Source organism: Elaeis guineensis, chromosome 12 (genome assembly GCF_000442705.2).
Source record: "Elaeis guineensis isolate ETL-2024a chromosome 12, EG11, whole genome shotgun sequence".
Taxonomy (NCBI): domain Eukaryota; kingdom Viridiplantae; phylum Streptophyta; class Magnoliopsida; order Arecales; family Arecaceae; genus Elaeis; species Elaeis guineensis.
Window position 1 is genome coordinate 22,717,150 of NC_026004.2, and position 25,986 is coordinate 22,743,135.

General features: G+C 36.0%; 1 protein-coding gene across 2 annotated transcripts; it reads right to left on the minus strand.

Moving 5' to 3' along the window:
- Window positions 1-1,123: 1,123 nt before the first annotated feature.
- On the minus strand, window positions 1,124-15,426 carry LOC105054784 (cysteine--tRNA ligase, chloroplastic/mitochondrial). 2 transcript variants are annotated; one of them, XM_010936375.4, is made up of 9 exons: window positions 15,142-15,426; window positions 12,513-12,576; window positions 5,112-5,273; window positions 3,009-3,185; window positions 2,646-2,927; window positions 2,401-2,526; window positions 1,975-2,187; window positions 1,695-1,799; window positions 1,124-1,579 (listed from the first exon to the last, which is right to left on the minus strand). In XM_010936375.4, the coding sequence occupies exons 1-9, from the start codon at window positions 15,306-15,308 to the stop codon at window positions 1,325-1,327; spliced, it is 1,551 nt and encodes a 516-aa protein (XP_010934677.1). In that variant the 5' UTR covers window positions 15,309-15,426; the 3' UTR covers window positions 1,124-1,324. The 2 variants fall into 2 exon arrangements, with proteins under 2 accessions (XP_010934677.1, XP_019709812.1); XM_019854253.3 differs by having other exon boundaries at window positions 5,112-5,302; window positions 15,142-15,255.
- Window positions 15,427-25,986: the final 10,560 nt, after the last annotated feature.

Here is a 25,986-nt window from a genome sequence, read left to right on the forward strand (position 1 = left end):
GGTTACTTATCAAAGTCTTTATTTGCTTTTCAAATTATATTTTTAATTACTAGAATAATAGTAATTTATTGTTATTATATTCTTTCACTTTTGTTTCAACATATTTTTATGTGACAATAGTTCAATCTTTATTTCTAGTTTTTATCTTATCAAAATTTTGCTTGTCATAGATTAATACTAATAGTCATTTTTATTTTCCTCAAATTGCAAGAATCTTTTACTAACTATGCATTATTTTAGTTGCTATTTTTATGCAAAAATATTTTTAAATTTATTCTCATAAATTTAATACATTTTTATGAATAGAATATATTTTGTCTCTAAGACTAAGATATAGACACATCGCTGAAAATATATAAATGAAACCCTAATCTCTTGCCAAATCTCTCAAGTGAGCTGTTTGTGAACAGCTGAATTATTCAGCTCAAAATTAAATAGTTAGGCTTTTTGCACAACCTTTTGAGTGACAAAATATAATGTGAAATGAATCAGGAATTTTTATAAAGCTAGAGATGAGCACAATTAGTCCAACATTTGCATCCGATTCTGCGCCCCGCACAAAGCTCATCCTGGTAGAAGTCCCATCGAGACAGCCAAGCCTTTGAACTGAATAAACTTGTAAAGTTATAATCCCTGCTCTTTTCATTTCTTTTCTCCTTGAGCATAAAAGGAAAACTAGCACACAGAGTGGGAGCCCTAAAACATTTTCGACCCTCAAATTTGCTTGTCTCCAGATCCCTAAAGCACTAGAATAAAGGCGCTCAAGTATGAAAAATGGTCCAAAATATGCGGTACTTTGTAGGTGAGATTTCATAATTTTTATGGAAGGTCATGTAAGGGCAGCAGATTTTCTTGGATAGAAAACAAACGCAAAACTGGAAGAGAGTATTGGGGAAAAACAAATCTTAAACCCAAAAAGGCTTCTACAGGATGCCATTCCAAACCCAAGTTATTTTGCATGCCTCACCGATATGGAACTAGATGGTTCTGCACCAGTGCAGATATCTGCGAAACAGCCAGCCTGATCAAAGGAGAACTAGTATACGGTGTGATCAAATTTAATTAGTTTCTGTAACCGATCTCTTCCATTTCCTTTTCAACCCAATATTCTAGTACTCATCAATTTAACAAAATGTAATATTTTAAGTTTCCAGTGCTAAATAGTCAACCGACCGGACACATTTGGTCAAAAATAGGCAATATATTGAACATATTTTACTTGTACATGTAAAAATATGTTAAGCATATGATTGATACCAACTCCCGCTATTAGCAATTTAGACAGACAATCATCAGGTATTAGTGAATCTCATTCTGTTTGATTTCAGGATTGTTTGGTTGGTTGTGTTTCAGGATGTTCTTCGGGCTGTATTTCCGGAGGTTCACATGGTCTCCACACCGTCCCTTGAGGCTCATCCATTAAAGCAATACCCTTTGCATAAAGCTCTTTCCTGATTACATCAGATATCTCAAACTGCTTGTTCTTCCTTGCTAAAGCCCTCTGTTCAATCTGCTGCATAACTTGCTCCTCTGACAGTCCAGCTCTCTTAAGCGCCTTCTCTTTCAGTTGCCTCAAAATCTGACAAATTGAGTAGAGGGGTAACATTATTTATATTAAAAAGAAAACACCCTGAAGACCGTGAAAAAGCTTTCTTAGATGAGAAAACAATTTCCAGTCTACAATCTTGGATTACCTCAGCAGACGAGGAAGAAGGCAGCAGACCAAGGATGCTAAGAACATCCTTAACTTCCTCCTCCAATGCACGCAGACCCTGAATTAACTGCTGTTGCCTCTTCCCCTACACAAAGTACCAAATCAAATTATATGTAAGAAAGGCTAGCTAAACCAAGCAAAGCTCCAACTGCAAGACTGCTCTTCAAAACTAAAGTCAGGTTTAGCCTAACTCTTTGGCCACAGCCATACTAATTTAGGTATAGCAATATAACTGTATAAATAGATAAAGAAAACTATACCTTGGACTTCTTCAAGTCCTTCACAGTACTGTTTATGGCCTTTAATGGATCCATCAAATCATCCAAAACAGCAGTTGTATGCAAATCATCTGACATTGAAGCCAAGAAGTCGGTGTGGAACTTGTTGATCAACTTTTGGGTTTCATCCAGGACTCGGCACTGAAAGTTTTCCCCACAAAATCGCAACAGAGCCATTGCACAGTCATGCAGAGTCTACATGTCATTATAAACAAATCACTCAAAGTTAGATATGCATTTGTGTGCATAAATCAAAGGTTCCTTGAGATCATATAATCTACCAGATACATGAGCACTGGTTTGGCTGAAAACAAAAAGGAAAATGGCAGTGTATGACCGCTGTTTGCCAGCAAATAGTTGAGTCACTTGAGTGTATACAACCATCAAATTGTTAAATGTATTACGTACCTGAAATATGTAAAAAACACGATCTGATGCAGTATCCAGTTGTCTGTCTGAATAATTTACATCAGCCCGATAATGTGTACGCATCAAAAAGAACCTCAAAGCCAATGGATGATATTTTGCAATAATCTGCAATGCAAAAATACGGTTACAAGATATTTTCCATATATGAAAGGCAAAAACCATGAAAACACTGTTGATAGAACATAAGGATGAAAAGAAGCCATGGCACATTTCCCACCCCTTACATCTTGAATTGTGAAAAAATTGTCATCTGACTTGGACATTTTCTGATTATCCTTGTTAACAAAGCCATTATGCATCCAGTAGTTCACATTGCTTTCTGAATTAGCGGCTCGGCTCTGTGCAAGTTCATTTTCATGATGAGGAAAGATCAAATCCTTCCCTCCACCATGAATATCAAATGCATGACTTAGATAATGAGAACTCATGGCACTGCATTCAATATGCCATCCTGGTCTTCCTGGGCCCCAAGGACTCTCCCAACTTGGCTCACCAGGCTTAGCAGACTGAAAAAAATAAAATAGAATAAAAGTAAATATAGACTGCTATCAAGCATATGCAAGAAGAGTGACTCAGATATTGCCCACCTTCCACAATGCAAAGTCTGCTGGATTCTGCTTTCTTAAATCAACAGAAACCCGGCCCCCTCCACCTGCACGGTTATCATCCAACTTCCGTCCAGATAAACGGCAATAATCAGGGAAACTATCAACGGAGAAGTAAACATCACCATCCAAAGTATAGGCATGACCATTATCGATTATCTGTCAGTACATATAAATCATTAGAAACAAAAGATAAATGCCTGAAAGAGTTGAATAAAGAAGAGGGAAAGATACACACACATAAGCAGGAAAACCATTTAAGCATCATCTATGTTTCAAATCATATATGTGTAAAATACAGACTTCTGCTCTACAGCAACAGTTCTGAGTATAAAAACAAGAGTGAGTAACAGTACGTATAACCAAGGAGAAGATTATGCAGATAAAAGAGGAACAGTGACTCTTTTACCTAGCCTGAAAAGGATAAAATCTATGAATCATCATGTATGATGAGTACAGAACTCATTAGCAAATATCTGAAATAAAAACTTCCTCACATGCATAACAATGATGTTCGTAAGAACTTCATGTCATCATTAGTTTAACACAGAATTGTAATGACAATAAGGAACAGGTCCTGGCCTAAGAAGAAGAAAACACTTAATGAGCTCTCTCTCAATAATAGCAAAAAAATATTAATTGAAAAAAGAAGGCTGACTGACCGCTATAAGCCTATAATAAACTTCCTAGACCTATCCATAGCACTTCCATCACCACTTACAATCATCTGTGAGCTGCTAGATTTGCAGAACTTACTTCCCAGGCAAAGCCAAGGAGAGCAAAAATCAAGAATCAACAAACTTGGTGGACTAGTCTAATGAATAATACATAATCACTGATGGACTGATTCCAGTTGTGACCCTGGAAACTAAAATGCCGTGTACCAAATTGTACTTTTATATAAAATAATATTTCTTGTTCAATGTTCCAGTGAAACTTCAAGTCATGCAGAGTCAATTCCAGATCGACATGCACATTGTTTATCCCAGAACTTTTCTCAAAATATATAGTTGTTGAACTTATCCCTGCCTCTGACAGAATATATCATAAGATACCACACTCCTCAAACCGAGGAAGCTGCATCTATGATCTAAGTTGAACATAGTTACTCAAGCTCCAGAAGGAAAGATGCAGCCTCACAGGTTAATCATGTGATGCTAACACAAGCTATGCCATCCACCCCATTTCCATGACAGTGTTAGCATATCCTCAATTTTATGTTCGTAAGCCAATTTTCCTCATGATGTGACATCTCAAGTATGCATCCAACATTTTCATTCTTTTGTGCAGTAAGCCCGCTAATGCAGTAAAACTTGATGGTTCTGACATCCTAAGAATGAGATTGGCTTCAATTGATGCACTCTTTTTTATTCTTAAGCCCACCTGATCTCCACAAACTTGATTATATGACAGGACCAAACAAAATTGAACTTGATGTCACTTTACACAATAAATTATTTAACAATAGTCAGTAAATTCTTCCGCTGATCATGTAATTGCTTTCTTACCAAAATCAAATTCCACCCATCAGCAAGCACCTTTAGTCCAGGATTGCTAGTTCATCTAGAACAATAAGTGCAAAACCATCTGAAGCAAGGACTGCAAACTAGTGCAGAATTTATTCTGGGATCACATGCCCCTCTCTCAATGCTATACATCAGCAACTTTTCGAAGCAAGAAAATCAAATCTCCAACTTTGATCATTCCCTCATTTGTTTGCCATGTATACAAGTGCTAACAATCCAACATGTTAATGCACAATGATTTATTGTATCTACATCACTTAAATGCTTTTCCACCCTTCAAACATCCCATCATAATTATTATCTTCTGAAATTCCGATGGCAAAATAGTAGAGATTATTAACAGTATCATTCTGCAGATTTGTTAAATATCAAAATTTAGTAGGGCAGCCTAAAAAAGGGACCTATTTCAAGGGAACAAAAACAGGAGAGCTCTGAAAGTTTTTCACTATCACTTTTCTTGTTCCTCTGGGTTTTTTCCTATGTTAAACAATCTTTAATTAAAATTCATGAACAAAAGATTGCCTGTTTTCAGAGACATGCTATAAAGAGTAGAAAATACCTTGGTTATCATGTCCTTGATCTGATCTATGTGATCAGAAACACGAGGCTCAATGTTTGGAGGCAGGCACTGAAGTTCAGCCATATCATTCAGGAATTCTTGGGAAAACCGGCTGCTCAAAGCTAATGGATCCTCCCCTGCTTCATTTGCTCTTTTGATAATCTGCAATATTGCCGACAAGTACCTTTGAGCTAGAAAACAAAAGTCCAATGAATTATCTGAGAATATTATAGACATTATAGACAACAAATTAAGGATGATATAACAAAAGGTAAAACACCAAGGATCACAGCAGAATGCTTCCTAGTAACAGAATCCCTCTCTTAACAGCAAATAACACACTGGTTTTTTTTTTTTTTTCCTCCAGTCAAAGTGAAAATTGACTATTATGGATATAATTACAATCACCAATAAAATATGGTCTATGGCTCCTAACTTATAAGCTTAAGATACATAAAAAATTTAATCACGAAAAAAATGATTAGTCTAGAAAATATTTTTCATTGGTTGTTTCATGTGTGCAGATAAAACTTAAAATGGAGATCTTTTAACAAGAAATCAACTATGAAAGTATTTATACACGGGAAAAAATCTGTGACACTAATTTTCTGGTTTGATCATCAGCTACAGCTCTGATTGTCTTAGTACATGTAATTCCATGTTATCATGCATAGCAATGTTTGTGATCCCATGGAGACTGCAAATTTCTGATGGTCTTCCATTGCTAGCGCATGTGATGAGTGATTGTCCACTCAAATTTACCATGCACAAGGATAAAGCATTTAAATACAATTACAGGGAATATTACTGCAACAACTGAACCAAATGAAACTTTGATACCCTCACAATAAAGTTTACCTTTTACCCTATATTCATTTCTCCTTCCTACTTGAAGTAAGGACCCAGCATTTAGAAGCTGTTTTTCCTACTTCATGCCTGATGACACTGTTATTTCTGGCAATTTAATGTTCAAACATATCATTGTAATTACTGAATGAAGCAAATCCAGCAAATGAGATAAAACCAACACCGTTAAGTCCTTAACTACAATTTGAACTCTTTAATGGACCGATTCATCTAACCTAGTGACAAATCATTCAATTCATAACCTCTGCAACAACTATGCTGATAATTCCATACTCATGCATACTGCGGTTACATCAAGTCCAGTCGATGGAGCCAAACATGAATTACTCATATATAAGGGGTGCAAATCCAATAATGATCTGATCATATTATCCTATGAATATTAAGATTCATGATAGTTTGCTTCTTGTTTTTAGACTTGATCGCCAGGGCAGTATACAGTATTACTGAGATATCTTTTTTACAATAGAACAACTCCACTCAAGTTTTTGTTTTCTTCCTCTTCTTGCTAGCCAATTAATGACTAACACACAGCATGGACAGCTTAATATGTCAAATGTCTTTGTTACAAGATATGTAGGATGAAATCAGTTTCCCCATAGTCAATCCCTCTTTCCAACACAGTATGGAGTCAATTAAAAACTAGAAACCACTGAGGTACATGAATGATGCAATCAAATTTTTGATGTTTCAAGTTACTAGAGTTTTATTGTACTTTTGAATTTTCCTTTAGTTGTCATTCTTTGTTTCAGCATGGGTATTAAACAGCAGCCAGGCTGTTTTGGTCGTACCTTTCAAGTTTCTTTTACTTGGTTAGGAGTCTTAAGAGAGTCTAATATGTCTAAGTTTAGTAGGTTGTTCAGGATAACTTTATTTCCTATTAAAAGACTCCTAATATAATTAGGAAAGAGGCCCGAGTGAGGATTTTATACATGACTACGTCTGCTGCTGGGAAAAAACAGAATATGTGGATTTTATTTTTGTGATTAAAGCTCGCCAAATGCATTCTTCCTTCTCCCCTATCTTCTTCTACCCTTCTTCCTACTTTGTTTTACTACCCATCACAAATCCTTCTTTTGTTATCTTATATTGTAATATCTATCTTGAAACAGAAGATATCTGACGGATAATCAGATCTGAAGCTATTTTCTACCAACAATCAAAAAACAGGCTTCAATTTGCCTACAGACTTCAGACCTATTTACTTTTCCATAGTCTTTTGTAACTTCTAATTCCAATTGGGGATCACGTCAATGAACTGTTCTTTTATATATATATATATATATATATATATATATATATATATATATATATATATATATATATATATATATATATATATATATATATATATATAATGTATGTATGTATGTATGTGGGCTTCATGCAAAAATACACGTTGTCCTTGCTCCATGCTAAAATAGAAGCATTTGTTTCTATTTCCTCAACAAGTAACAGAAATCAAAGAACCAAAATTAGTTGCAAAGCTCCTAGTTGTTCTCATGAATTCTAAATGTTGTTATAGTAAACAAGTAACAGTTAACAAGATACTTCTTGTGTTTTTATAATCTTTGGAATGCTAACTTAACGTTTTAGGATCTATATGGTAAATCAAGTGCCTTAAAACTTGCTATGGCCTGTTTCTAGCAACATTTAACCAGACAAAGTAGTAAAGGAGAATTGACCAATAACTCTGTTGACTTAACCAGCCATCTCCAACATGTCTTTTAAACAAATTCCTCTTTAAATCCTCTCATAGCTTGGGAAGGTACAACAATTTCCATTTTTAATCATTTGACTGACTGGTACCAGTCCATCCTAGGTGCTGTTTGGAATCCTGCAAATTAAATTGCAGTGTAGTTCAAATTCCAGTGCAACTGAGTTGCCTGTAATTGAGTTGCATTGTAGTTGAATTTATACTGTTTGGAAGGTTGAAACTGCAGATCCTGTAATTACTGTTTGTCTGTTTGAATAGCTGCAGGTGAAAGCTGTAAGTTGAAAGAAGCTGTTTGATTGGATGAAACAACAGGGCATACAGTCACCCCATAACTTGGGTGGTGAGCTTACCTCCAGTCCTAAATGATATACAATATTTTTATAAACATTCTTTCAACCAACTGTAGTTAACTGACTTATTTGTATAATTTTGTGCTATGATAATTTCATTTTTGACTAATATAGAATGTCTCATCTGTAATTTCAAGCAAACCAAGATATTTAAGGTACAAACCACATATTACCAGACCATCATTCAAAGTACCAAACCACCAAAACTATGCAGTATCAAGTATCAAAATGCTCTAGCATGAACTTAGTCATATGTTTAACCATAGTTACGTGATGCGGTATCGAGTAACTTACATCACCATGTAATAACTAAATCTAGTTAACATCAATGCCTAAACATTGATTATTTTCAATGGCTTACTCATTGCCACGAATGAGCTCTAACCATCCTTGATATGCTTGTTTATATAGGGAATTAGCATGCTCATAACAACACAATAAAAGCAATAGCTGTGAAAACTTACAACAACAAAATATAAGCCTAAATAACTACTATAAATATTCACATAATGTAAATTTCTTAAGTTCATGTCCACTGTCATATGCAATCACAAAACACCATAACCTAAATAGAAAAATGTCCATAGACACATCCAAGTACCAAGCTGAGCATTTAAAATACACCAACAGAAGTACAACAAAACATCATAAACGTCCATATGCTAATATAAAAACCAGAGACAATGACAAAAACCTCCATAAGAAGAACATGGATGATTGTTAAAAGTTCTCCATCCACTTTTTATGAAGCTCCAGTTCCATAAAACCCCTAGCCTAAGCATTATTCTCCGAAAGATAGTTTGGAAATTCATCACCCCAACTTCATGATCTCATCAAAGATTTGGTGGAGAAATGCAAGGGTCAAGAAGTCTATAAGGCATGTATAAGCCTATTTGTTTGTACCCTTTAAATTTCCCTCTCTTCCTAAGTACTTGACTAATGTGGCCAATTCTAATTAAATGGATGCTAGTCTTTTTTTCTGACCAGCAAACCCATGTTACTCCTCTCCTCTCTTTTATAAGATCAGGACTATGCTGGGAGCAAGATTTCTGAATCAGAAAACATAGCACTTTCTTCATCCAACCCCCCCCCCACACCCCGCAAACAAAAAAAAGAAAAAAAACTTTAATGTTTTAAATCTTAATTGATGAGGACATTAAACCCAGCACATGCATGTGCAACCCAGCAAGACTCAAGCATACCAAGTATTAGATATCCAGGGGAACTAGCTGTCCTCGTTAAAATCTCGACACGAATTAAGTAAACTAAATGTTTGATTGGTATCAGAAGTGGCAACCACTATCTAAGAATGACATAACAATGTGTAGCTCAAACTATTTAAGTCAGTGTGCATCTCTCAGTCCCTCTTAACCATTGACTGACCACAATGTGTCTTCTAGTTGAGAAAAGGACAAGTTGCATAAAACATAACCAACTTCTGATTCCCTTTCCCTCCGAAAACAACCAATGATAAATCAAGTAAGATCCAATAAATCATGTCACATAGGTAATTACCAAGTCAGTATTAAGTATTAGGGTAATTTCAGAACTGCCATATGGCTTGTAAAGTCTGCAAGAAAACATACAGCTACAATCAATAGAAAAACAATGACCAGAACAGCAAATCCTTGAAAAATCCAGAGTCTCATGGGTCCCTTCTCCTGAAATCTTCTTCAGTGATGATAGATTATATTCACATGAAAAATATGATCAACTAACTAGGCACACTCTGGTGTAATATTAGATACTACTCAGCATATGAAAGCCCCTTCCTCTTTCAATCCTTATTTTTAGAAAAGCTGATCATCATTGTTGACAACACATGATCATCATCAAGTCTACCAAAATGAACTGATTATGGGAATTCATAGTTCAAGTTAAAAATCCTAAAACTGATCTTCAGCAAATCATCCAAGTCAGGTCAACAGATCCAATATATGGGATGTAATATAAATAACAGTTCAAGCCAGGAATAGAGATGGCTTAGGGCTAGGATTTGTGATCTACCTGAGATGCAAGAAGTTAGATCTAAGGCCAGATGAGACGCCTGATATGTCAGAGATCCTACTGGAGGAAATTCTCCACTGCCAGATCGAGGTGAAGGTCCTCTCGAGCCAGTCCTAGACAAGGTCTTCTATCACTGTCGCCTCCCTCAGCAGGCCATGCCTCGGCTACAAGAGGATTGTTAACAGGAAGGTGTCACAGAAGGCCATTCGACTGGTGGCGATCCGGGCTTCAAATGCCAAACTTTGGCTTCGAGGGATGGTTGATGCTTTGAAGGAGAGGAAAGTTTTTAGGCGGCAGCGAGGATTTTTGTGTGTGTGTGTGTGTGTGTGTGTGTGTGTGTGTGTGTGTGTGAGAGAGAGAGAGAGAGAGAGAGGAGTTGGGGTTTGGAAGGTGGGAGAAGATAGGGAAGGAGGAGGTGATGGGTGTGCTTCAAAACCCCTCTCAAAATGGGAGGTTACACAATGCAATCAGGCTGTATGTCTATCGACACCACTCGCATGATTCAAGCAGCTGTAGGTCGACCTGCAGCCAAATTGGCTGCGGGTCAAGCTGCAGAAAATTGGGCCTCAGTTACAACCCAAGAATAGCTTGGGCAACAGCAAGTCATTGAACTACTAGATTGCAAACAGATGAGATGGGCCGTGATGCAACTTAACCTGCAATGAAACTTCTGCTGCAGGGCTCCAAATAGCCTGATAGTGAATTTGCGATGGTGGTGCTATCAACCGCACGGTCAATATGCTGAATTATCTTATTTCTTTGCTCTTTGGCAAGGGAAGGCTAAAGACTAGCATCTAGAAATAACTATAATCCTTTAGTTGATACCATATCACTTCTTCATTATCCTATGCATCACCAATGCATGCTTATGGCTTAGACATGAACTCATTTTCTATTACCCAGATTGCACTCAGTTACAATTGACCTATTCATTGAAGTTAAAGACTATGGATCAATGTATTCCTTGTGCATTGTAGTAGGTCAGAATTTTGTTCTAACACATTAAGTCGTCTCTCCCTTCCAACATAGCAACAGCATTTATCTATAAGCATGGTCCTTTGGTGAGTCAAGATTATCATGCATCTTCCACTGTGTCTCCCATCCATTTGAATCAATGAATGTCATTTAGATTCAGTTTGTTACCTTTGCTAATCAATGTACACCGCTCTTCAATAACATAGAATGTTTTGTGGAACTTTTTGTATAGGGCTGCAAATGATCCAAGTTGCTCAAGAGCAGCTTGAGACCGGCTTGCTAATAGCTCATTTGAGCTCAGCTCAGTTAGAACATGAGCTGAGCTCAAACAGTTTTAAGAGGTCGGTCAGAAACAAGCGGAGCCTAAAAACAGTGAGCTTGCAGAAACAAGCTAAAGCTCAGCTCAGAGCTTATGCAATCCAAGCTTGAACAGCCCATATGAAGCTAGGCTTGAGCTCAAGCAGAGTTCGAGCATCTATTTAAAGCACTGAGCCAAGCACAAGCAGCCCGGTAATTGGCCTGGCTTGGTTCGTTTACACCCTTATTTTGGACCAACAGAACACTATTACAGTAAATATATAAAAAAATGCATAAAGAATAATAAAACTATGGGTGGAGCCTGTGAACCTATAAGCAGGATGGAAACAGCATCATGTATATAAAAATATTTAGGAAAATCTAGGAATCTTGATAATAAAAGATGCAGAGAAGCAGATGTACAATCAACTTATTTGACCAGTGTGTGAATTTTTTCCATTTGCATCAAACCCTGAACATAACCTGTCAGTTACATGATGGGTCTGCACGTGCATCTGATTCAGCGTAATCAGTAAACATGTGTGTCTAATTTGGTGCACTTTTTTTTTTACTTGACGAATCTATAATTGTGCTTGATCTGGCCTATTGCAAATGGGCTGATAATTAAAAGCCAAATGTGAAAAGCAAGCAGAAGCTAATCATGTCCTGTTAGCTACCTAGCCCTGCCATTGCATTATGAGATCCAAGCCCATGTGCTCTCTGCTCCCCACCCCCTTGAAAAAAGAAAAGTTCAATTTAAATTTGTTATTCCAGAAGCTATTGAAAATTATTACAACAGCAATTTTGTTTCTTCCAGACCACAATGCTGCGGCCATTATTTTTCAACTCAAGCCCTAAACCAAGCAGCACTATGAACTAGAAGCTTGAAGAGATAGTATAAGAGACATATATAACATATAACACAATCACCTATACCTATGCACGCTTGGAAGTATATTAGTAAGTTCAGTAATGGAAATCCCTAATGTCCATCACAAGTCAATCACTAATTGACCTTTCTAAGACCATAAAGTATGGTACAGATTAAGAAACTCAGATAAATAGCATAGCTAAGGTGAATTTGATGGATGCAGTTCGATCATCCAACAGTTATGTAGTCCCATAGTTTCTCAACAGAATACCAAAAATTATACGCTGAAAATAATAATTATGTAAAGATTTCCTGACCTTGTCATCAATGTCAGTGAAGTTGCGCACATATTTAACTTCATATCCCAAATGCTTCAGATACCTGCTCCCAAGTGATTATCAAAACAACATTCACTAAACAATACATATATGAAAAAAATGCATACAAATATTCTCAATAGTAAAATAGCAAGTTGAGCATCTTAGAATAGTCATATGCATCAGAAAATATAATATCAATGAGCAGCACTTCCCAAAATTGAATAATGAGACACAATGGCCACCACTAGCAAGATACCAAATGACAGACGGCAAAGATGGACATGACTGAATGTACACATCTTCCTACAAGATGCATCAAATGCATCCAAAATAATGTTTTAACTTCAAATTATCAACATAGATTCAGATAGCACATTAAAATACAGAAAATCAAGATTACACAGTTAACAAAAACAAAGAAGTATTTATATGCTTAACAAGATTAGCAGCTCAGAACAATCCTACATTATTTTTATGCACAGAGGTCTGAAAGCAAAATAACAAGTTGGGCAGCTTAGATTAATTATATCTGCCAGAAAGCAGAACACTAACGAGTATCAATTCCCTGATCTAAATATCTGAGGTCTAATGGCCACCACTGACAAGAATATCACAGAATCATGGGCAAACTAGTATATGGCTGCAACTTGCTGAAAGTAGCATCACATGAAGTGAAAATAACTTCTCTTCAACTGACCAACATTTCAGAAAGTTTAAGAGAATAAAACTTAGATTATAATGGAATAGTCAAGTTTAGCAATGAGAACATAATATTAATTGATTTTGTAACTGCTGGACTGGATCAATATCCCTAACTGTATTACATGTATTTACAGTCATTTGGGCCTGTTTATATGCAGTACTCTATTCACCTCAATAAGGGCCATGTCTTTGGCCCACTCATGTGACTTAAATACAACAAGTGACCAGGCCACCATGGGAGGTATTTTGGTCTTCAAGCACCCTGTAACAGTTAGTTTTAAAAAAGAGGAATGAGGGGAACACAAAGCATGGTAACCAACTTCAGATATTGTGCTTCATTTTCATTCATTCTTCTTCTACTTTTTTATTTTCTTGTTCTCCTTATACTCCCTTGCCATGTCGCACTCAAAATCCTAGTGAGCTACTTTGGTTGCTGCCATATAGGGATTACATCTAAACTCTGCAAAAATTTAAGGATTTAGGGAGAATTCTTTTTGGAAGTTACACTTTAGTTCTTTTATCTCCATATGATTATGGTACCTAGAACATATGATATGAATCTATTTCTCTCCAGTATATTCTTGTTCCTTTTTCTGGCATAAAATCTTCCATAAGATTGATAAGAAGTTCTCAAATGCTTCCTTTAAGATGCACAAATTAACTTCAGCAGAAGCACATGTCAAGCATATATATGTTCCTGAGTGGCTTGTTTACGAACAGTTTGCATGAACCCCTCATTTGTAACCATGAAAGCATTCATGCCTAACTTCCCACCAGCATTATGTTCAACGCTCAAGATATATAATTTCAGCAAAAAGGTGTATCTGCCCATTTAAATATGTAGGCATGCATTATATAATTATTTAAATCAAATAATCCAGATCAAGTTTATAGAATATCTGCTAAGTAGTCCAAAAGAAGTATTCAAATTGTTCCACAAAATCTTCAAGTCTTCAAAGAATGATGTGGACAAAATGTATGGAACAAAGAAAGCATGAAGGTTGAGAAGTGAGGATGTATTGACGCTTGAATTACAAATTTTCTTTTTTTTTTTCTTGAGTTGATATTCAATTTACTCAAGCTTAAACAAGAGAGAAAATTTATTATTGAATACTATGTCAGCCATATTAACCTTCAAAACTGATCAAAATGAATTACTACTGCATTTTTGCTAGCAGGCATACTTTTACTATAAAAAGGAATATGAGCTCTGTTCTTCACACGTAGTGGTGAGATGCAATACAGAGGTTGTGGTAAGAATATAAGGATCACCAGCTGATGGATTCAACTAAATGGAAAAAGGAGTTGCATTAAAACAAAGCTAGAGCACAACAGAAAACTGGAATGAAGAGTGTTTCCATTATGGATTGCTCGATCACAGTACCAAAATGGATCAAGTTTGACACGGAAAGCAAGCATATCAAATGATGCACTTGTCAGTTTAGTTAATCAATAGGAGCTCTCAGCTGCTGGCACTCGGTTGATTCAAAAGGAAGGTATAGGAGGAAGACAGCAAGCACCAAAAAATTAAGATATTACCATATTTACAAAATATTGTAGTGCGTTAGTTAATAAAGATACTCACAGTTCTAATTTATCATCATTTACATGGGGGCCAAAATTGTTGAACTACTCAAAGATGAATTTTCCTTAACTACGTGGAGACCAAGTCTGTTACAAAGATCAATAATTTAAACACAATTTATATAATCCTCCCACATCTATGCCTCGCAAAGCACTAGCAACCTGTAATCAAATCTACCAGAATCGTTCATCCCATTGTCATCGACTCCTTATCCCCAACCATCAAAACCCTCTCTTCTAATTCCAGAAACTTAAAATTATCCACCATAACAATCAAACTCAAGAAATCGGAATCCAAATCCAATGCAATCAAAAGAAAGAGAACAAGATGGAGATAGACCTGTGGACGACGTCGAAGGCGACGTAGGCGCGGGCATGGCCAATATGGCTGAAATCGTAGGGGGTGACCCCGCAGACGTACATCGACACCTTCCCCTCCACCAGCGGCTTGAACACCTCCTTCTGCTTCGTCAACGAGTTGAAAATCACCAGCTCCGGCTTCCCCATCCCTCCCCCAAAACCCCAACCCTAACCCTAGACGAACAAAATAGAGATGACGGCGGATCGAGATAGGTGGGACGGGAAAAAGACGGAGAGCGCGAGGAGCTTTCCCTTGGCGCAGGGACGCCCTAAAAGTATCGGCTTAAAAAAACCGGCGTCCCCCAATTCCTTCATACGGGCTGTGGGCCATCGGTTTTCTTTTCTGCAAAGTCCCATGTGTACCCTATAATCCCCCAATCAGGTTCTAACTCAAGCTTTCTATTTGAACCATGAGGGGTTAAATTGATTTTTAGCACCGACTAAATCACCTGCCTGTGGGGTTGGTTATTGAAAAAAGCGGGTTTGTACGCGGCCCGGGGAGGTTATTTGGTAAACATAGCAGCATTCATGTCTTTTGTTACCGCGGGGCTTTTACGGCGATGGGGATTTTTTACGCTGGTATCCACTGCGGAGGCCCTCTTAGGTCCTCAGCGGAGCGGAAATTTTATTCTGCTAAAGAAAAACGTTGCTACACGTGATACTTCGCGAGTCGTTCAATGCACCATGCGGCGAGCGCGAATTTTTGAAGGAGGACGCGTGGAGCGTGTTTCCCGTCCAGTTGAAGAAGCCCATTGCATTGCAGCGGAAGTCCGTCAAAATCGATTTTGTAAGTCGTCTCAAGGCAAGGTTCCAAGTATCTAAATGGCACTCTTAACTCCCAGGCCAAGGTTGTCCCCTCTCTCAATATTCAGATATGCTAACAAAATCACTGCAGGAAGCTGTTGTAAATGGTGCTTTGAGGGCCTATGAATTGGGTAGAAATAGTCCCCATATACCACATTTTATATTTGTTGATGACCTCTGTTTAACTATGAAGGCTACAGTCCAGAATGCAGGGAATCTGAGGAGGATTTTGATGGATTATTAACAGCCGAGATAATTTCGGAATGTTAAAAAATCACACGCACTCTTAAGCCTCAAGATTGATCCCCAGTTGAATAAAATTAAGACTATTTTGCAGGTGGGGATGAAGGAGGGTGGTTTCAATTATGTTGGTAAACAACTTAAAGCTGATGAGTTTTCCTTCCTGATTAGTAGAATCAGTGGTAAACTTAATAGTTGGAAGAAGCGACACTTGCCACGGACAGGTAGGTTGGGTCTTCTTTTCTCTTCTCTATACTAACTATATGGCCTTTTTTTTGGCTATTGTTGACAAAATTTAAAGGATATTGAAATGTTTTTTTGGGCTTATGAATTGATAGAAAAGGTATGCATCTTGTATCTTGGTAGGATCTTTGCAATCCAAAATAGGATGGATTGGGGTTGTTTGATCTCAGAGGGAAAAGGAAGGCCTATCTTGTCTATACTACTGCAAATGTGATATTGAAATCTAATACTTTATGGGTCAGACTAGTTGTATCAAAATATGGATTTAAGGGGTCATGGGAAGCTTGTCATTGTCTAAGAAAATCTTCTCCTATTGATACCGTTAACGTTCTCCTTCGACTAACTCATGGAAACATCGTATCCCAAAATCAGAGGAAAACCATGCTGTTGATAGTCAGAATTCAAGTAGAGGCCCTAGAGAAAAAAACTTCGTGCATAATGGTTCAGCTAAACCCCAATCTCCTTTGGGTCAACTCACTATCCCAGCGTCAAACCCTAACTTCAGGTTCCCTTGGCTGAACAAAGCCAGCAGCAATCAACTCCACTTGAACACCTCTTGGTTATTGCCTTCTGGACTGAAGAGGTTGCTTTTAAATTCAAATGTTCACAGCCTTAAATCCTTGCCAGTTCATTTTTCAGAATGGATAGATAGACTGCTGTAGACTGACATTCCAAACTCCTCTAACATTGATTTAATGCTTAAGCCTGCTTCTACACTAACAACACTCCCTACATCTTGTCTTATCCCTGTTCAACAGGTCTTCAGCACCATCATCTCATCCATAAATATTTCAACCCAACTGTCTGCAAAAACTCAAGACCCAAACATGGTGATTGAAGGTAGCAAAGCAAATCCCATCAACCGGCATATTAGATCAAGAAGCCAAGCACCCCAGCATCAAAAAGAAGTGCAAGACTGCAAGCAAAGAAAGTGAAGATGCTTGGATTAGAAGAAGTGTTATTACGCCCAAAAGATATTTTTCTCACAACCAATGACATCAGAATTTTTGGCTCAAAATATGATTTTGTCTTTCCTACTATATGCAAAGAAGCCATCCATAAACTCAAGCAACTGGAACTTGCAAGCTGCAAGTTTGTTCCCAACAAAATTGCATGTCGATGTATTGGTTTTGCTTCAGCATTTTGGAAGGAAATGTTAACTCTATAGGTTTGACAATAAGCAGATCAGTCGCTTTCTTCCTTGTTTTGGAACTAAAACTTGTGAAGTTTCAGATTAGGTTCTTGTTTTGGGTTTTTGAGCTAGTGTACTTGATGGTTCTTACATCAACTAAATTTTCTCATCCTCTTCAAAGAAATGAAAGCTGTTATGTTTCACCGTGATTTCAATTTTGCTTGGCTTACCATTCACTATACAAATGTTGATAATCTGTTGGAATATGCGAGGCTTGGGAACTAAATAGAAATATAGAACTGTGAAGAATATAATTCAATCTTCAAAATGCAAGATCACGCATCTTCAAGAAACCAAAATTAGTAAAGTAAATTACAGACTCTGTTCTAGGATCTGCAGCAATCGTTTGAATGTCTGGAGTGCAGTCATTGCTTTAAAAACTTCAAGGAGGATACTAGCATATTGAAATCCCAGTGTCATAGGGGAGAAAACCAAATGGCTAGAAAAATTCTCCCCGAGCACATCACACTATCTTCTTGACTTTACCAAAACAAAATGGGTTCTAACTAATATCTATGGGCCTTCAAACAGTAACCTCAAGAGAAATTTTCTAAAAGAGCTCTATCAAATCAGAAACTGTTGGAATGGACTTTGGATAATAGTAGGAAATTTCAACATTATCAAGTACTCTTCGGATAGAAACAAAAGCAATAACCACTCACCTCTCTCAACTGATTTCAATATCTTTATAGACTCACAGAAGCTCTATGAAATCAATCTGAACAACCACTGCTTCACTTGGTCAGACCACCAAATTAACCCCACTCTCTCCAAACTTGCTTGATGTCTCATTGCACTAGATTGGCTCTCCCTTTTTTCCAAAGCTTTCCTTTCACCCTTGGCAAAAACTACCTTAGATCACACCCCCATCAAATTAGAGTTCTTGCAAATGTTGTGAGAGTCAAGGAGGATCTATTTTGAAGACTTCTAATTCACTCTACCTGGATTCAATGACTTGATTAAACTTTGGTGGAGCATAGCCCCTTTGGCACAAAATTCTACAGCAAATCTGGTATCTAAACTAAGAAGTCTCAGATCGAAAGTAAATAAGTGGAACCGATCAACAAATGGTAATATCATCAAGAAAAAAGAAAAAATCAAGAACCAAATTCTATGACTCGATGAACAGGAAGACATCAATACTCTCACAAACGTTGAAATTAATCAAAGAGAGTATCTAAAAATTAAATTGCAACAGATTCTCCTACAAGAAGAAATTATTTGGAGGCAAAGATCAAAAGCTAACTAGCTAAGGTATGGAGACAAAAACACCAAATTTTTTCGCATAGCAACAATGGCAAGGAAAAGAAAAAGTACAATTATGTGGATAGAGAACTAAGGAAAGATCATGGATTGTTAAGATCAGATTGAAACAACATTCACCAAATTTTATCAGGATTTACTAGGTACAAAAGATAGCTCAAGTGTTTAGTTGAACTAGGAAGCCCTATATCTTGACTCCCATAAAAATCTTGACGAACTTGAAGCTCTATTTTCAGAAGAAGAGATTAAAAATGTCCTCTTTAGCCTTGTAAAAGACAAATCCTCTGGGCCTAATGGCTTCTTTATATCTTTTTATCAACACTTTTGGCAAATCATCAAGTTTGATCTGATCAGGCTATTTTCAGACCCGCATGATCTGAAAAAATTGATCTTAGTAGACTAAATTACTCCTATATTGCATTAGTCCCAAAAAAATAGAAAGCAAGTAAGTGACTTCAAACCCATAATTTTATTACATGAAATACTAAAATTTTTTACAAAAACTCTAGCAATCAGACTCTCTAGATTTATGGACTAGCTTGTAGATGATTCACAATCAGCCTTCATTAGAGGAAGACAAATCACAGACTACAATCTAACAGCAATGGAGACCATTTTCTATTGTTACAAATCAAAGTAGAAGGGACTTATCTTCAAAATTGATTTTGAAAAGATATTTGACTAGTTCAATTGGTCCTTCCTCCTCACCATCTTAGAATCTAGAGGCTTTGGCCTAAATAGAGGATCTGGATTCAGAATATTTTAAATTCTAGCAAGATGAACCTCCTTATCAATGAAAATTCTTCAAATTGGATCCGAAACAGGAAGGGATTAAAATAAGATGACCCTATCTCCCTAATGCTTTTTGTGTTAGTTATAGATGCTCTTATCCGAGTGCTCAAAATGGCTACTTCAAACCTCCTAATCTTAGAAACTGGGCATCCAGATTTAATTAAAAAAATCTTGAGTATTCAATATGCAGATAACACTCTTTTAATAAGCAACGTAAGTAGACACCACGCCTCAATTCTAAAGTTCATTCTCTATGCATTTGAGCTGGCTTCGGGTCTAAATATCAACTATCAAAAAAGTAATTTTTTTATTTTTAAAATTTTAGAGAGTATAGCAAAATTCTGGCACAAATCATTGGTTGCACCCTATCAAAGTTGCCAATAACTTACCTAAAATTTTCGCTACACCACCGCAAACCCACAGCGAATGATTGGAGATTTTTAGAGGAAGAGATAGAGAGAAAGTTATCAAGCTAGAAAGATAAGGTCCTCTAACTCGGTGGCCATTTAACACTTGTAAACTCGGTGCTCAATTCGATACCCACCTATTGGATGTTCTTACTATTGATATCTCAATAAGTTTTGGACAGAATTGACAAGAGAGGTAGGAGTTTTTTATGGAAGGAGGATAAACAATGCAAAGAAATTCACTATTTAGTTAACTAGAAACAGGTTTGTAGACCACAAATAGTGGAACGATTAGGAGTTATTAATTTAAATCTCCTAAATAGATGCCTGCCTCTGAAACGCTGGTGGAGTTTCTATAAGGATCAAAATAGGGCATGGAGAATTCTAATAAAAAGATTGTACTATCTGAAGCGAAAATTTAGTACAGGGGCAAAATGATAATTTTAAAACTTTTTCAAAATTACTATTTTACAGCTGAATTATTAATTAATCTCATTAATTAATACTAATTAACCCTACACTAGGATCTAAATATGATACAACAGCATGCATTTAAATTTGAAATTCAAATTTGAATCAGTAAACCTTTTACAGTACTGTGTTCAGAACACATCACCTTTTGCGGGTAGTCGATCACCGTAATCTGATCACCGTCGGGGGGCTCTGATCGTCACATCGCAGCCAAACAAATGTCTGGCCTCTGCGGATCGTCCACACAAAGCTCCCGTCTGATCAGCTCCTCACGAATGCTAGTTCGTGATTTCACCCTTTTGATGGCAGATGTTGATCGAACTCCTTCGATCGATGTGTGCCGACTTCTCGGACGCTCCGGATCATTTGCACTGTTGCTTGAGAGGCTGATGGATCTCTCCCTAAAATTTGGTGGACTCACGACACTCGTGGCACACCGATCTCACTTCCCGAACCCTAGGTAGAAACCCTAGGGTACACACCAAAAATCCTGCGCCCAATTTTCTCTCTTTTCTTTCTTTTTCTCTCGGAAGGTTTTGGACCTTCACCTTGCGCAGAAGCCTTCCTCACGCCTCAAAGTTTCTCTCCTAAAATTTTTACGCACATCCCACCTTTCTCCTCTTTTTAAAACAATGTCGAACGTGTCTTATCCGCGTGAGAGGATAAAGACAAGAGGTTACACATTTGAATTCAAATCAAATTTGAATTCAAATGAAAACCAACTTATCCCTATCCTTTTGGGCGTGAGAAGAGAAGGGGCGTGGCTCTTTGTGCGTGAAAAATGTTTCACGAGAAACCTTTTCTCGTGTAAGTAATGTGGCACACAAAATGGATAAGGATGAAAGGGCAAGTGATAAGTTATCCATTCAAATTCAAACATGCTTTGAATTTGAATGGCTAACTAATTATTTTATCCATCCATATGGCGCACAAATGAGGGCGTGGGGAAGGGTTTTGCGTGAGAAAAATTTCACGAGAAGTTTTTTCTCGTGAATTCAAATGGGTGCAAGGAAGTTGGATGTCGCAGGGAATTTAAAATAAGGTGGTTTGATTCAAATTGAGCCAACCTAGTTTAAAATAGATTAAGCATAATTAGACCAGATTAAACCTAACATAATTAAGCTTAATTAGGCTCAATAAAATTCTAATCAAATCAAAAATTAACTAAACCTAACCCCTGATCAAATCAGGGACTAAACCACCTTAGCGATTAGGTCAACATTTAACCTAATCGGGTCAATCCAAACTGAATCCAATTCAATTTGGACTTGATCCAAAAATAATTACTCAATCAAATTGAGTTAATTAGTGATTAAATCACTAATTAAATCTCTCATAAATATTGAGTCCAAATCCGATGGGCAATCAGGCATCAGAGACCATCGATATGAAACCCTGATCAAAGAGTTCAAATTTCAAATTCAAAATTTGAAATTCAAAATTTTGACCCCGATATCCAAAATGTGTGGAACTCATGATTAGAGAATCCTAATTCTCAATCATAGTGGTTAATCTAGAAGGACAGAAATAGAAGACTATTCTAATTTGAAGCTCTCACTGTGATTATCTTATTTCAAGGAATCTATCAAATAATTCAACATAGGAAGTCAACCATGGAGGATAAATCAACAACTAGGATTGAAAAATTCATTAAACAACTAATGAAATATTTTTTTGAACTCTACTGTCATTCTTTGTAATAATTGCACAATTCTCCTTAAGAAAGCCTCCCTCGTCTTGTTGTTGGTTGACCTAGGCCAACCAAATCCATCATTAGCTTTTTATAAACTTTATCTCTGAATAAAATCTAGATGGTTTCACCTTCCATTTCCATCAAACAAAGCCTTATTTCAATGGTGATTAAAGATGGCATCATAATTGATATTCTAAATGATGCTTGGCTAGGGTCCATGCCTTGAATTCAATGGCCAATTCCTATAAATATTAATTTTCTTTGGAAGGTAAAATAGTCTGTTATCTCTTGTCACAAAGTAGCTTATCGAATTATGTTTTATTACGAGAGATTTTTCACAAGATGTGGTTGAGAGAATTCAATTAATTGCCCTTCCAAACATCATGAAGAAACATCAATTTTGAAGCTTAAGGTAGTCCCCTGGCTCCTAAGTTTCTATTTTTGGATGGAAGGTATCTTGGGGTAGGTTGTCTTATAAAGAAATTCTTATTTATAGATGCATGTTGGGTGTTTTAATTTGAGCTTTGATATTTGTGATTGGCTACTATGTGGTACTGTTGGGCTTACTAATATTTTGGACTAGCTCATATAGAGTGGCCCACATTATACTAATAAGTATTGAGCATAGGTCATATTAATAATAAATATGTTTTTAAGTAGTAGCCTAGACAAAAAGAAAAAATTAAGAAGAGGGTTTTTACTTTCTACATACATCAAAGGTTTTTTAGATAAGATTTCTTTTAAATTGAAGTTCAAGACATAAGGGCTAGGTTCTCTTCGCTCATCTCATCTACAAGAATATTTGGTACTTCCAGAAAGTTGAAAATTTTTCTCTTTGAGGGTATGTCTACAAATTTTATAAGTTAAAAACTTATTATACTTTTTTGTAGAGATTTTCTTGTTGCCCTTATATTATCTTGTTATTGTGTAGACCTCTTGTACCCTTCATATCATTAATTAGTGGATTTCCACGTGGTATCCCATGATTTTTTCTTTCTTAAAGGATTTTTCATATAAAAAGTTTGATATTTTCATTCTCTTGGTTGCTTGATTTTTCTACTTCTATTAGCTTGTTGTTTGCTATTATTGATTGTATTTATAAAATATTATCCATAGCTTACCTAAGATGAGAAGGAAGCACTTCTTCCTAACAAATATTACAAGCAATAAAATCTTTCAGTATTTGCTGAAACTCAACCAATGTTTACTGCTGAAGCTGCTATTTGTCTGGCCTTATTCAATGAAGCCATAAATTTTTCAAATCCTTGTCTAAGACATCGAAAAGTTTGCAAATATAGAAGTTTCACACCCTCAAAATTGACTCAAGAAGAAGTAAAATCTGAAAATTTTGTTTAGCAGACGTTGAAGATGACTATAAGTCCCACTACGTAAAGTATCTTTTTAAGGGTACTTTGGTCCAAAATTTTTTCAAGTCATGTTTTTGAAGATTATGACATTATCTATGATTTTTATCTTAATTTTTGAGACAAAAAATAATTAATTTTAATTTATTATTTTTGAAACATTGAAAATTAAATAAATTTATCAAATGATGTTAGAAAATTTTGAAAAATTACAGATAGGTCTAAAATAATTAGATCAAAGGGGTGAAGCACTGATTTGAGTTTTCAATGCAATTAAGATCTTATACTCTCTAAAGTACCATTATGCACTCATTCGAAAATAATTTTAAAATTATTTTTTTCAAAAATTCAAAATAAACTGTATGCTACTTAGAAATGATATAAAGATTATAATCTTACTTAGATCTTTACCATACGAGTGGTCTAAGATACTGTGAAGATTGTATGAGCCAAATAAGAGTTTGCAATATGATAAAATCATGACTATTTTTAAGATAAAATATGAGAAGAGTAGCTTTATTATTAGAGCAGCTAAACAAACTGTCATCTTATCATTATCCCATAATCTTCATAGTGAGAGATATATTATTTTTGAAAAATCAAATAGAGAGCTTTTGACTCACTGGATTCAAAATGTGTGAACCAGACTCTCCCTTGAGAAGATTTGATTGGATATTGACTTTATGCATTAATAAATATTTTGATTATTTATGTTATATATATTGCTATATTATTTCAAGTATGATATAACAAATGCTATATTTGTTTATGTGATATATATTGCTATGTTATTTCGAGCATAATGTAAATGAATGCTATGTGTATTTAGTCATTAATTCATTTTGTAATTACTTAATTGAGTAGAAATTTTTTTTGGATTTGCCCAAATGATGCTAATTTAATGATAATTTGATATTTATATATGAATGATGATAGGGAACATAGTGATCTTTCAATTCTATTACTTGTATTAGGTTATCATTAATTTAATATGTTTCTTATAACAAATTGATATATATGTGCTCGGTTTATTTAAAGTACTAATTTTTTTATTTGGAAGCAATATCTCTCTATAGTTATCACTAAACATGGTATCACCAAATATCATAATTGAGTGAAACAAAAGTAAAAAGTTTAATGATGAGACTTGCAATATCTGGCAATTGAAAATGCACTATATTCTTAGGAACAAAAGGTGCTTGAGGCTATTCACAATACTATGGATGATCTTAGTGAGGATACTAATGCTCAGAATAAAATAGATCAAGAAGCTTACTAAGTCTGCAAAGAGAGGACCAAAAGGCTCATGGTATTTTGGTAAGCTCTATGATTGATCTCATTTTTAATTATCAAACTCTTCCTACTGCATATGATATGTGGGCTTTTCTCAAAGAGAAATTTAATGATACCATAGTGACTAAACTGAGGCAATTGACTATTAAGTTTGATACATATAAGAAATGCCCAAACCATACTATCAAGGAGCATTTGAGAACTATATCAAACATGTTAAAAGATTTAAAAGCTACTAGTCATATCCTTACTAATGAATAGCAAGTTCAAGCTATTATAGGGTCTCTTCCTGATAACTAAAAATATTTGAAGATCAACTTGACTCATAATGATGGCATCAAGATCTTTGCAGATGTGGCATGCCACATTGAGTTAGAATATGAGCATCTCTAGGCTGCCAAATCGAGTGGACAAGCTTATATGGCTGAATCTAGTTCTTAATGAGCTTCATGCTCAAGATATAAAAAATTCAAAAAAAAAAATAAGAAACGAAAAGAGACGAGTCAAGGGTCCAGAAAGAATGAGTTTAAAAAGAACATGAAAAGCAAACGGTTCTGGAAGAAGGACCTGAGCAAGATTAAGTATTTCAAGTATAGCAAATTAGATCACATTGCTCGCAACTACACCAAGCAAGAGAAGATAGCACTATACTCAGTTTCTTTATATTCTATTTATGTTTTCAGTACTATTTTACTTGCTAATTCTTATCCTATATGGATTGTAAATTATATAATGCCGACTCTATTTGATCCCTCGATGTCCTCCATCCCACTTATCAGGAAAATGAATTGGATGGAGAAGCACGAAAGGAAGAGCGAGCGACAGCGAGGGTGGAAATTCCTCTCGATATTGATGGAGGTATTATTGAGATAGAAAGTCGAGATGTCATATTCTTAGAATATGAAATTTTTAATATGGGAGAAATTGACAAGGACTACTGTCTATATGAGATAGAAGACCTCAGCGATATGAGAACACAAGATATGAAAACTCTTAAGGACACTATAGTACCTTAATCTCTTGCACCGAGTGAGAGTGATGTAGATATTTCATGAGAATCATA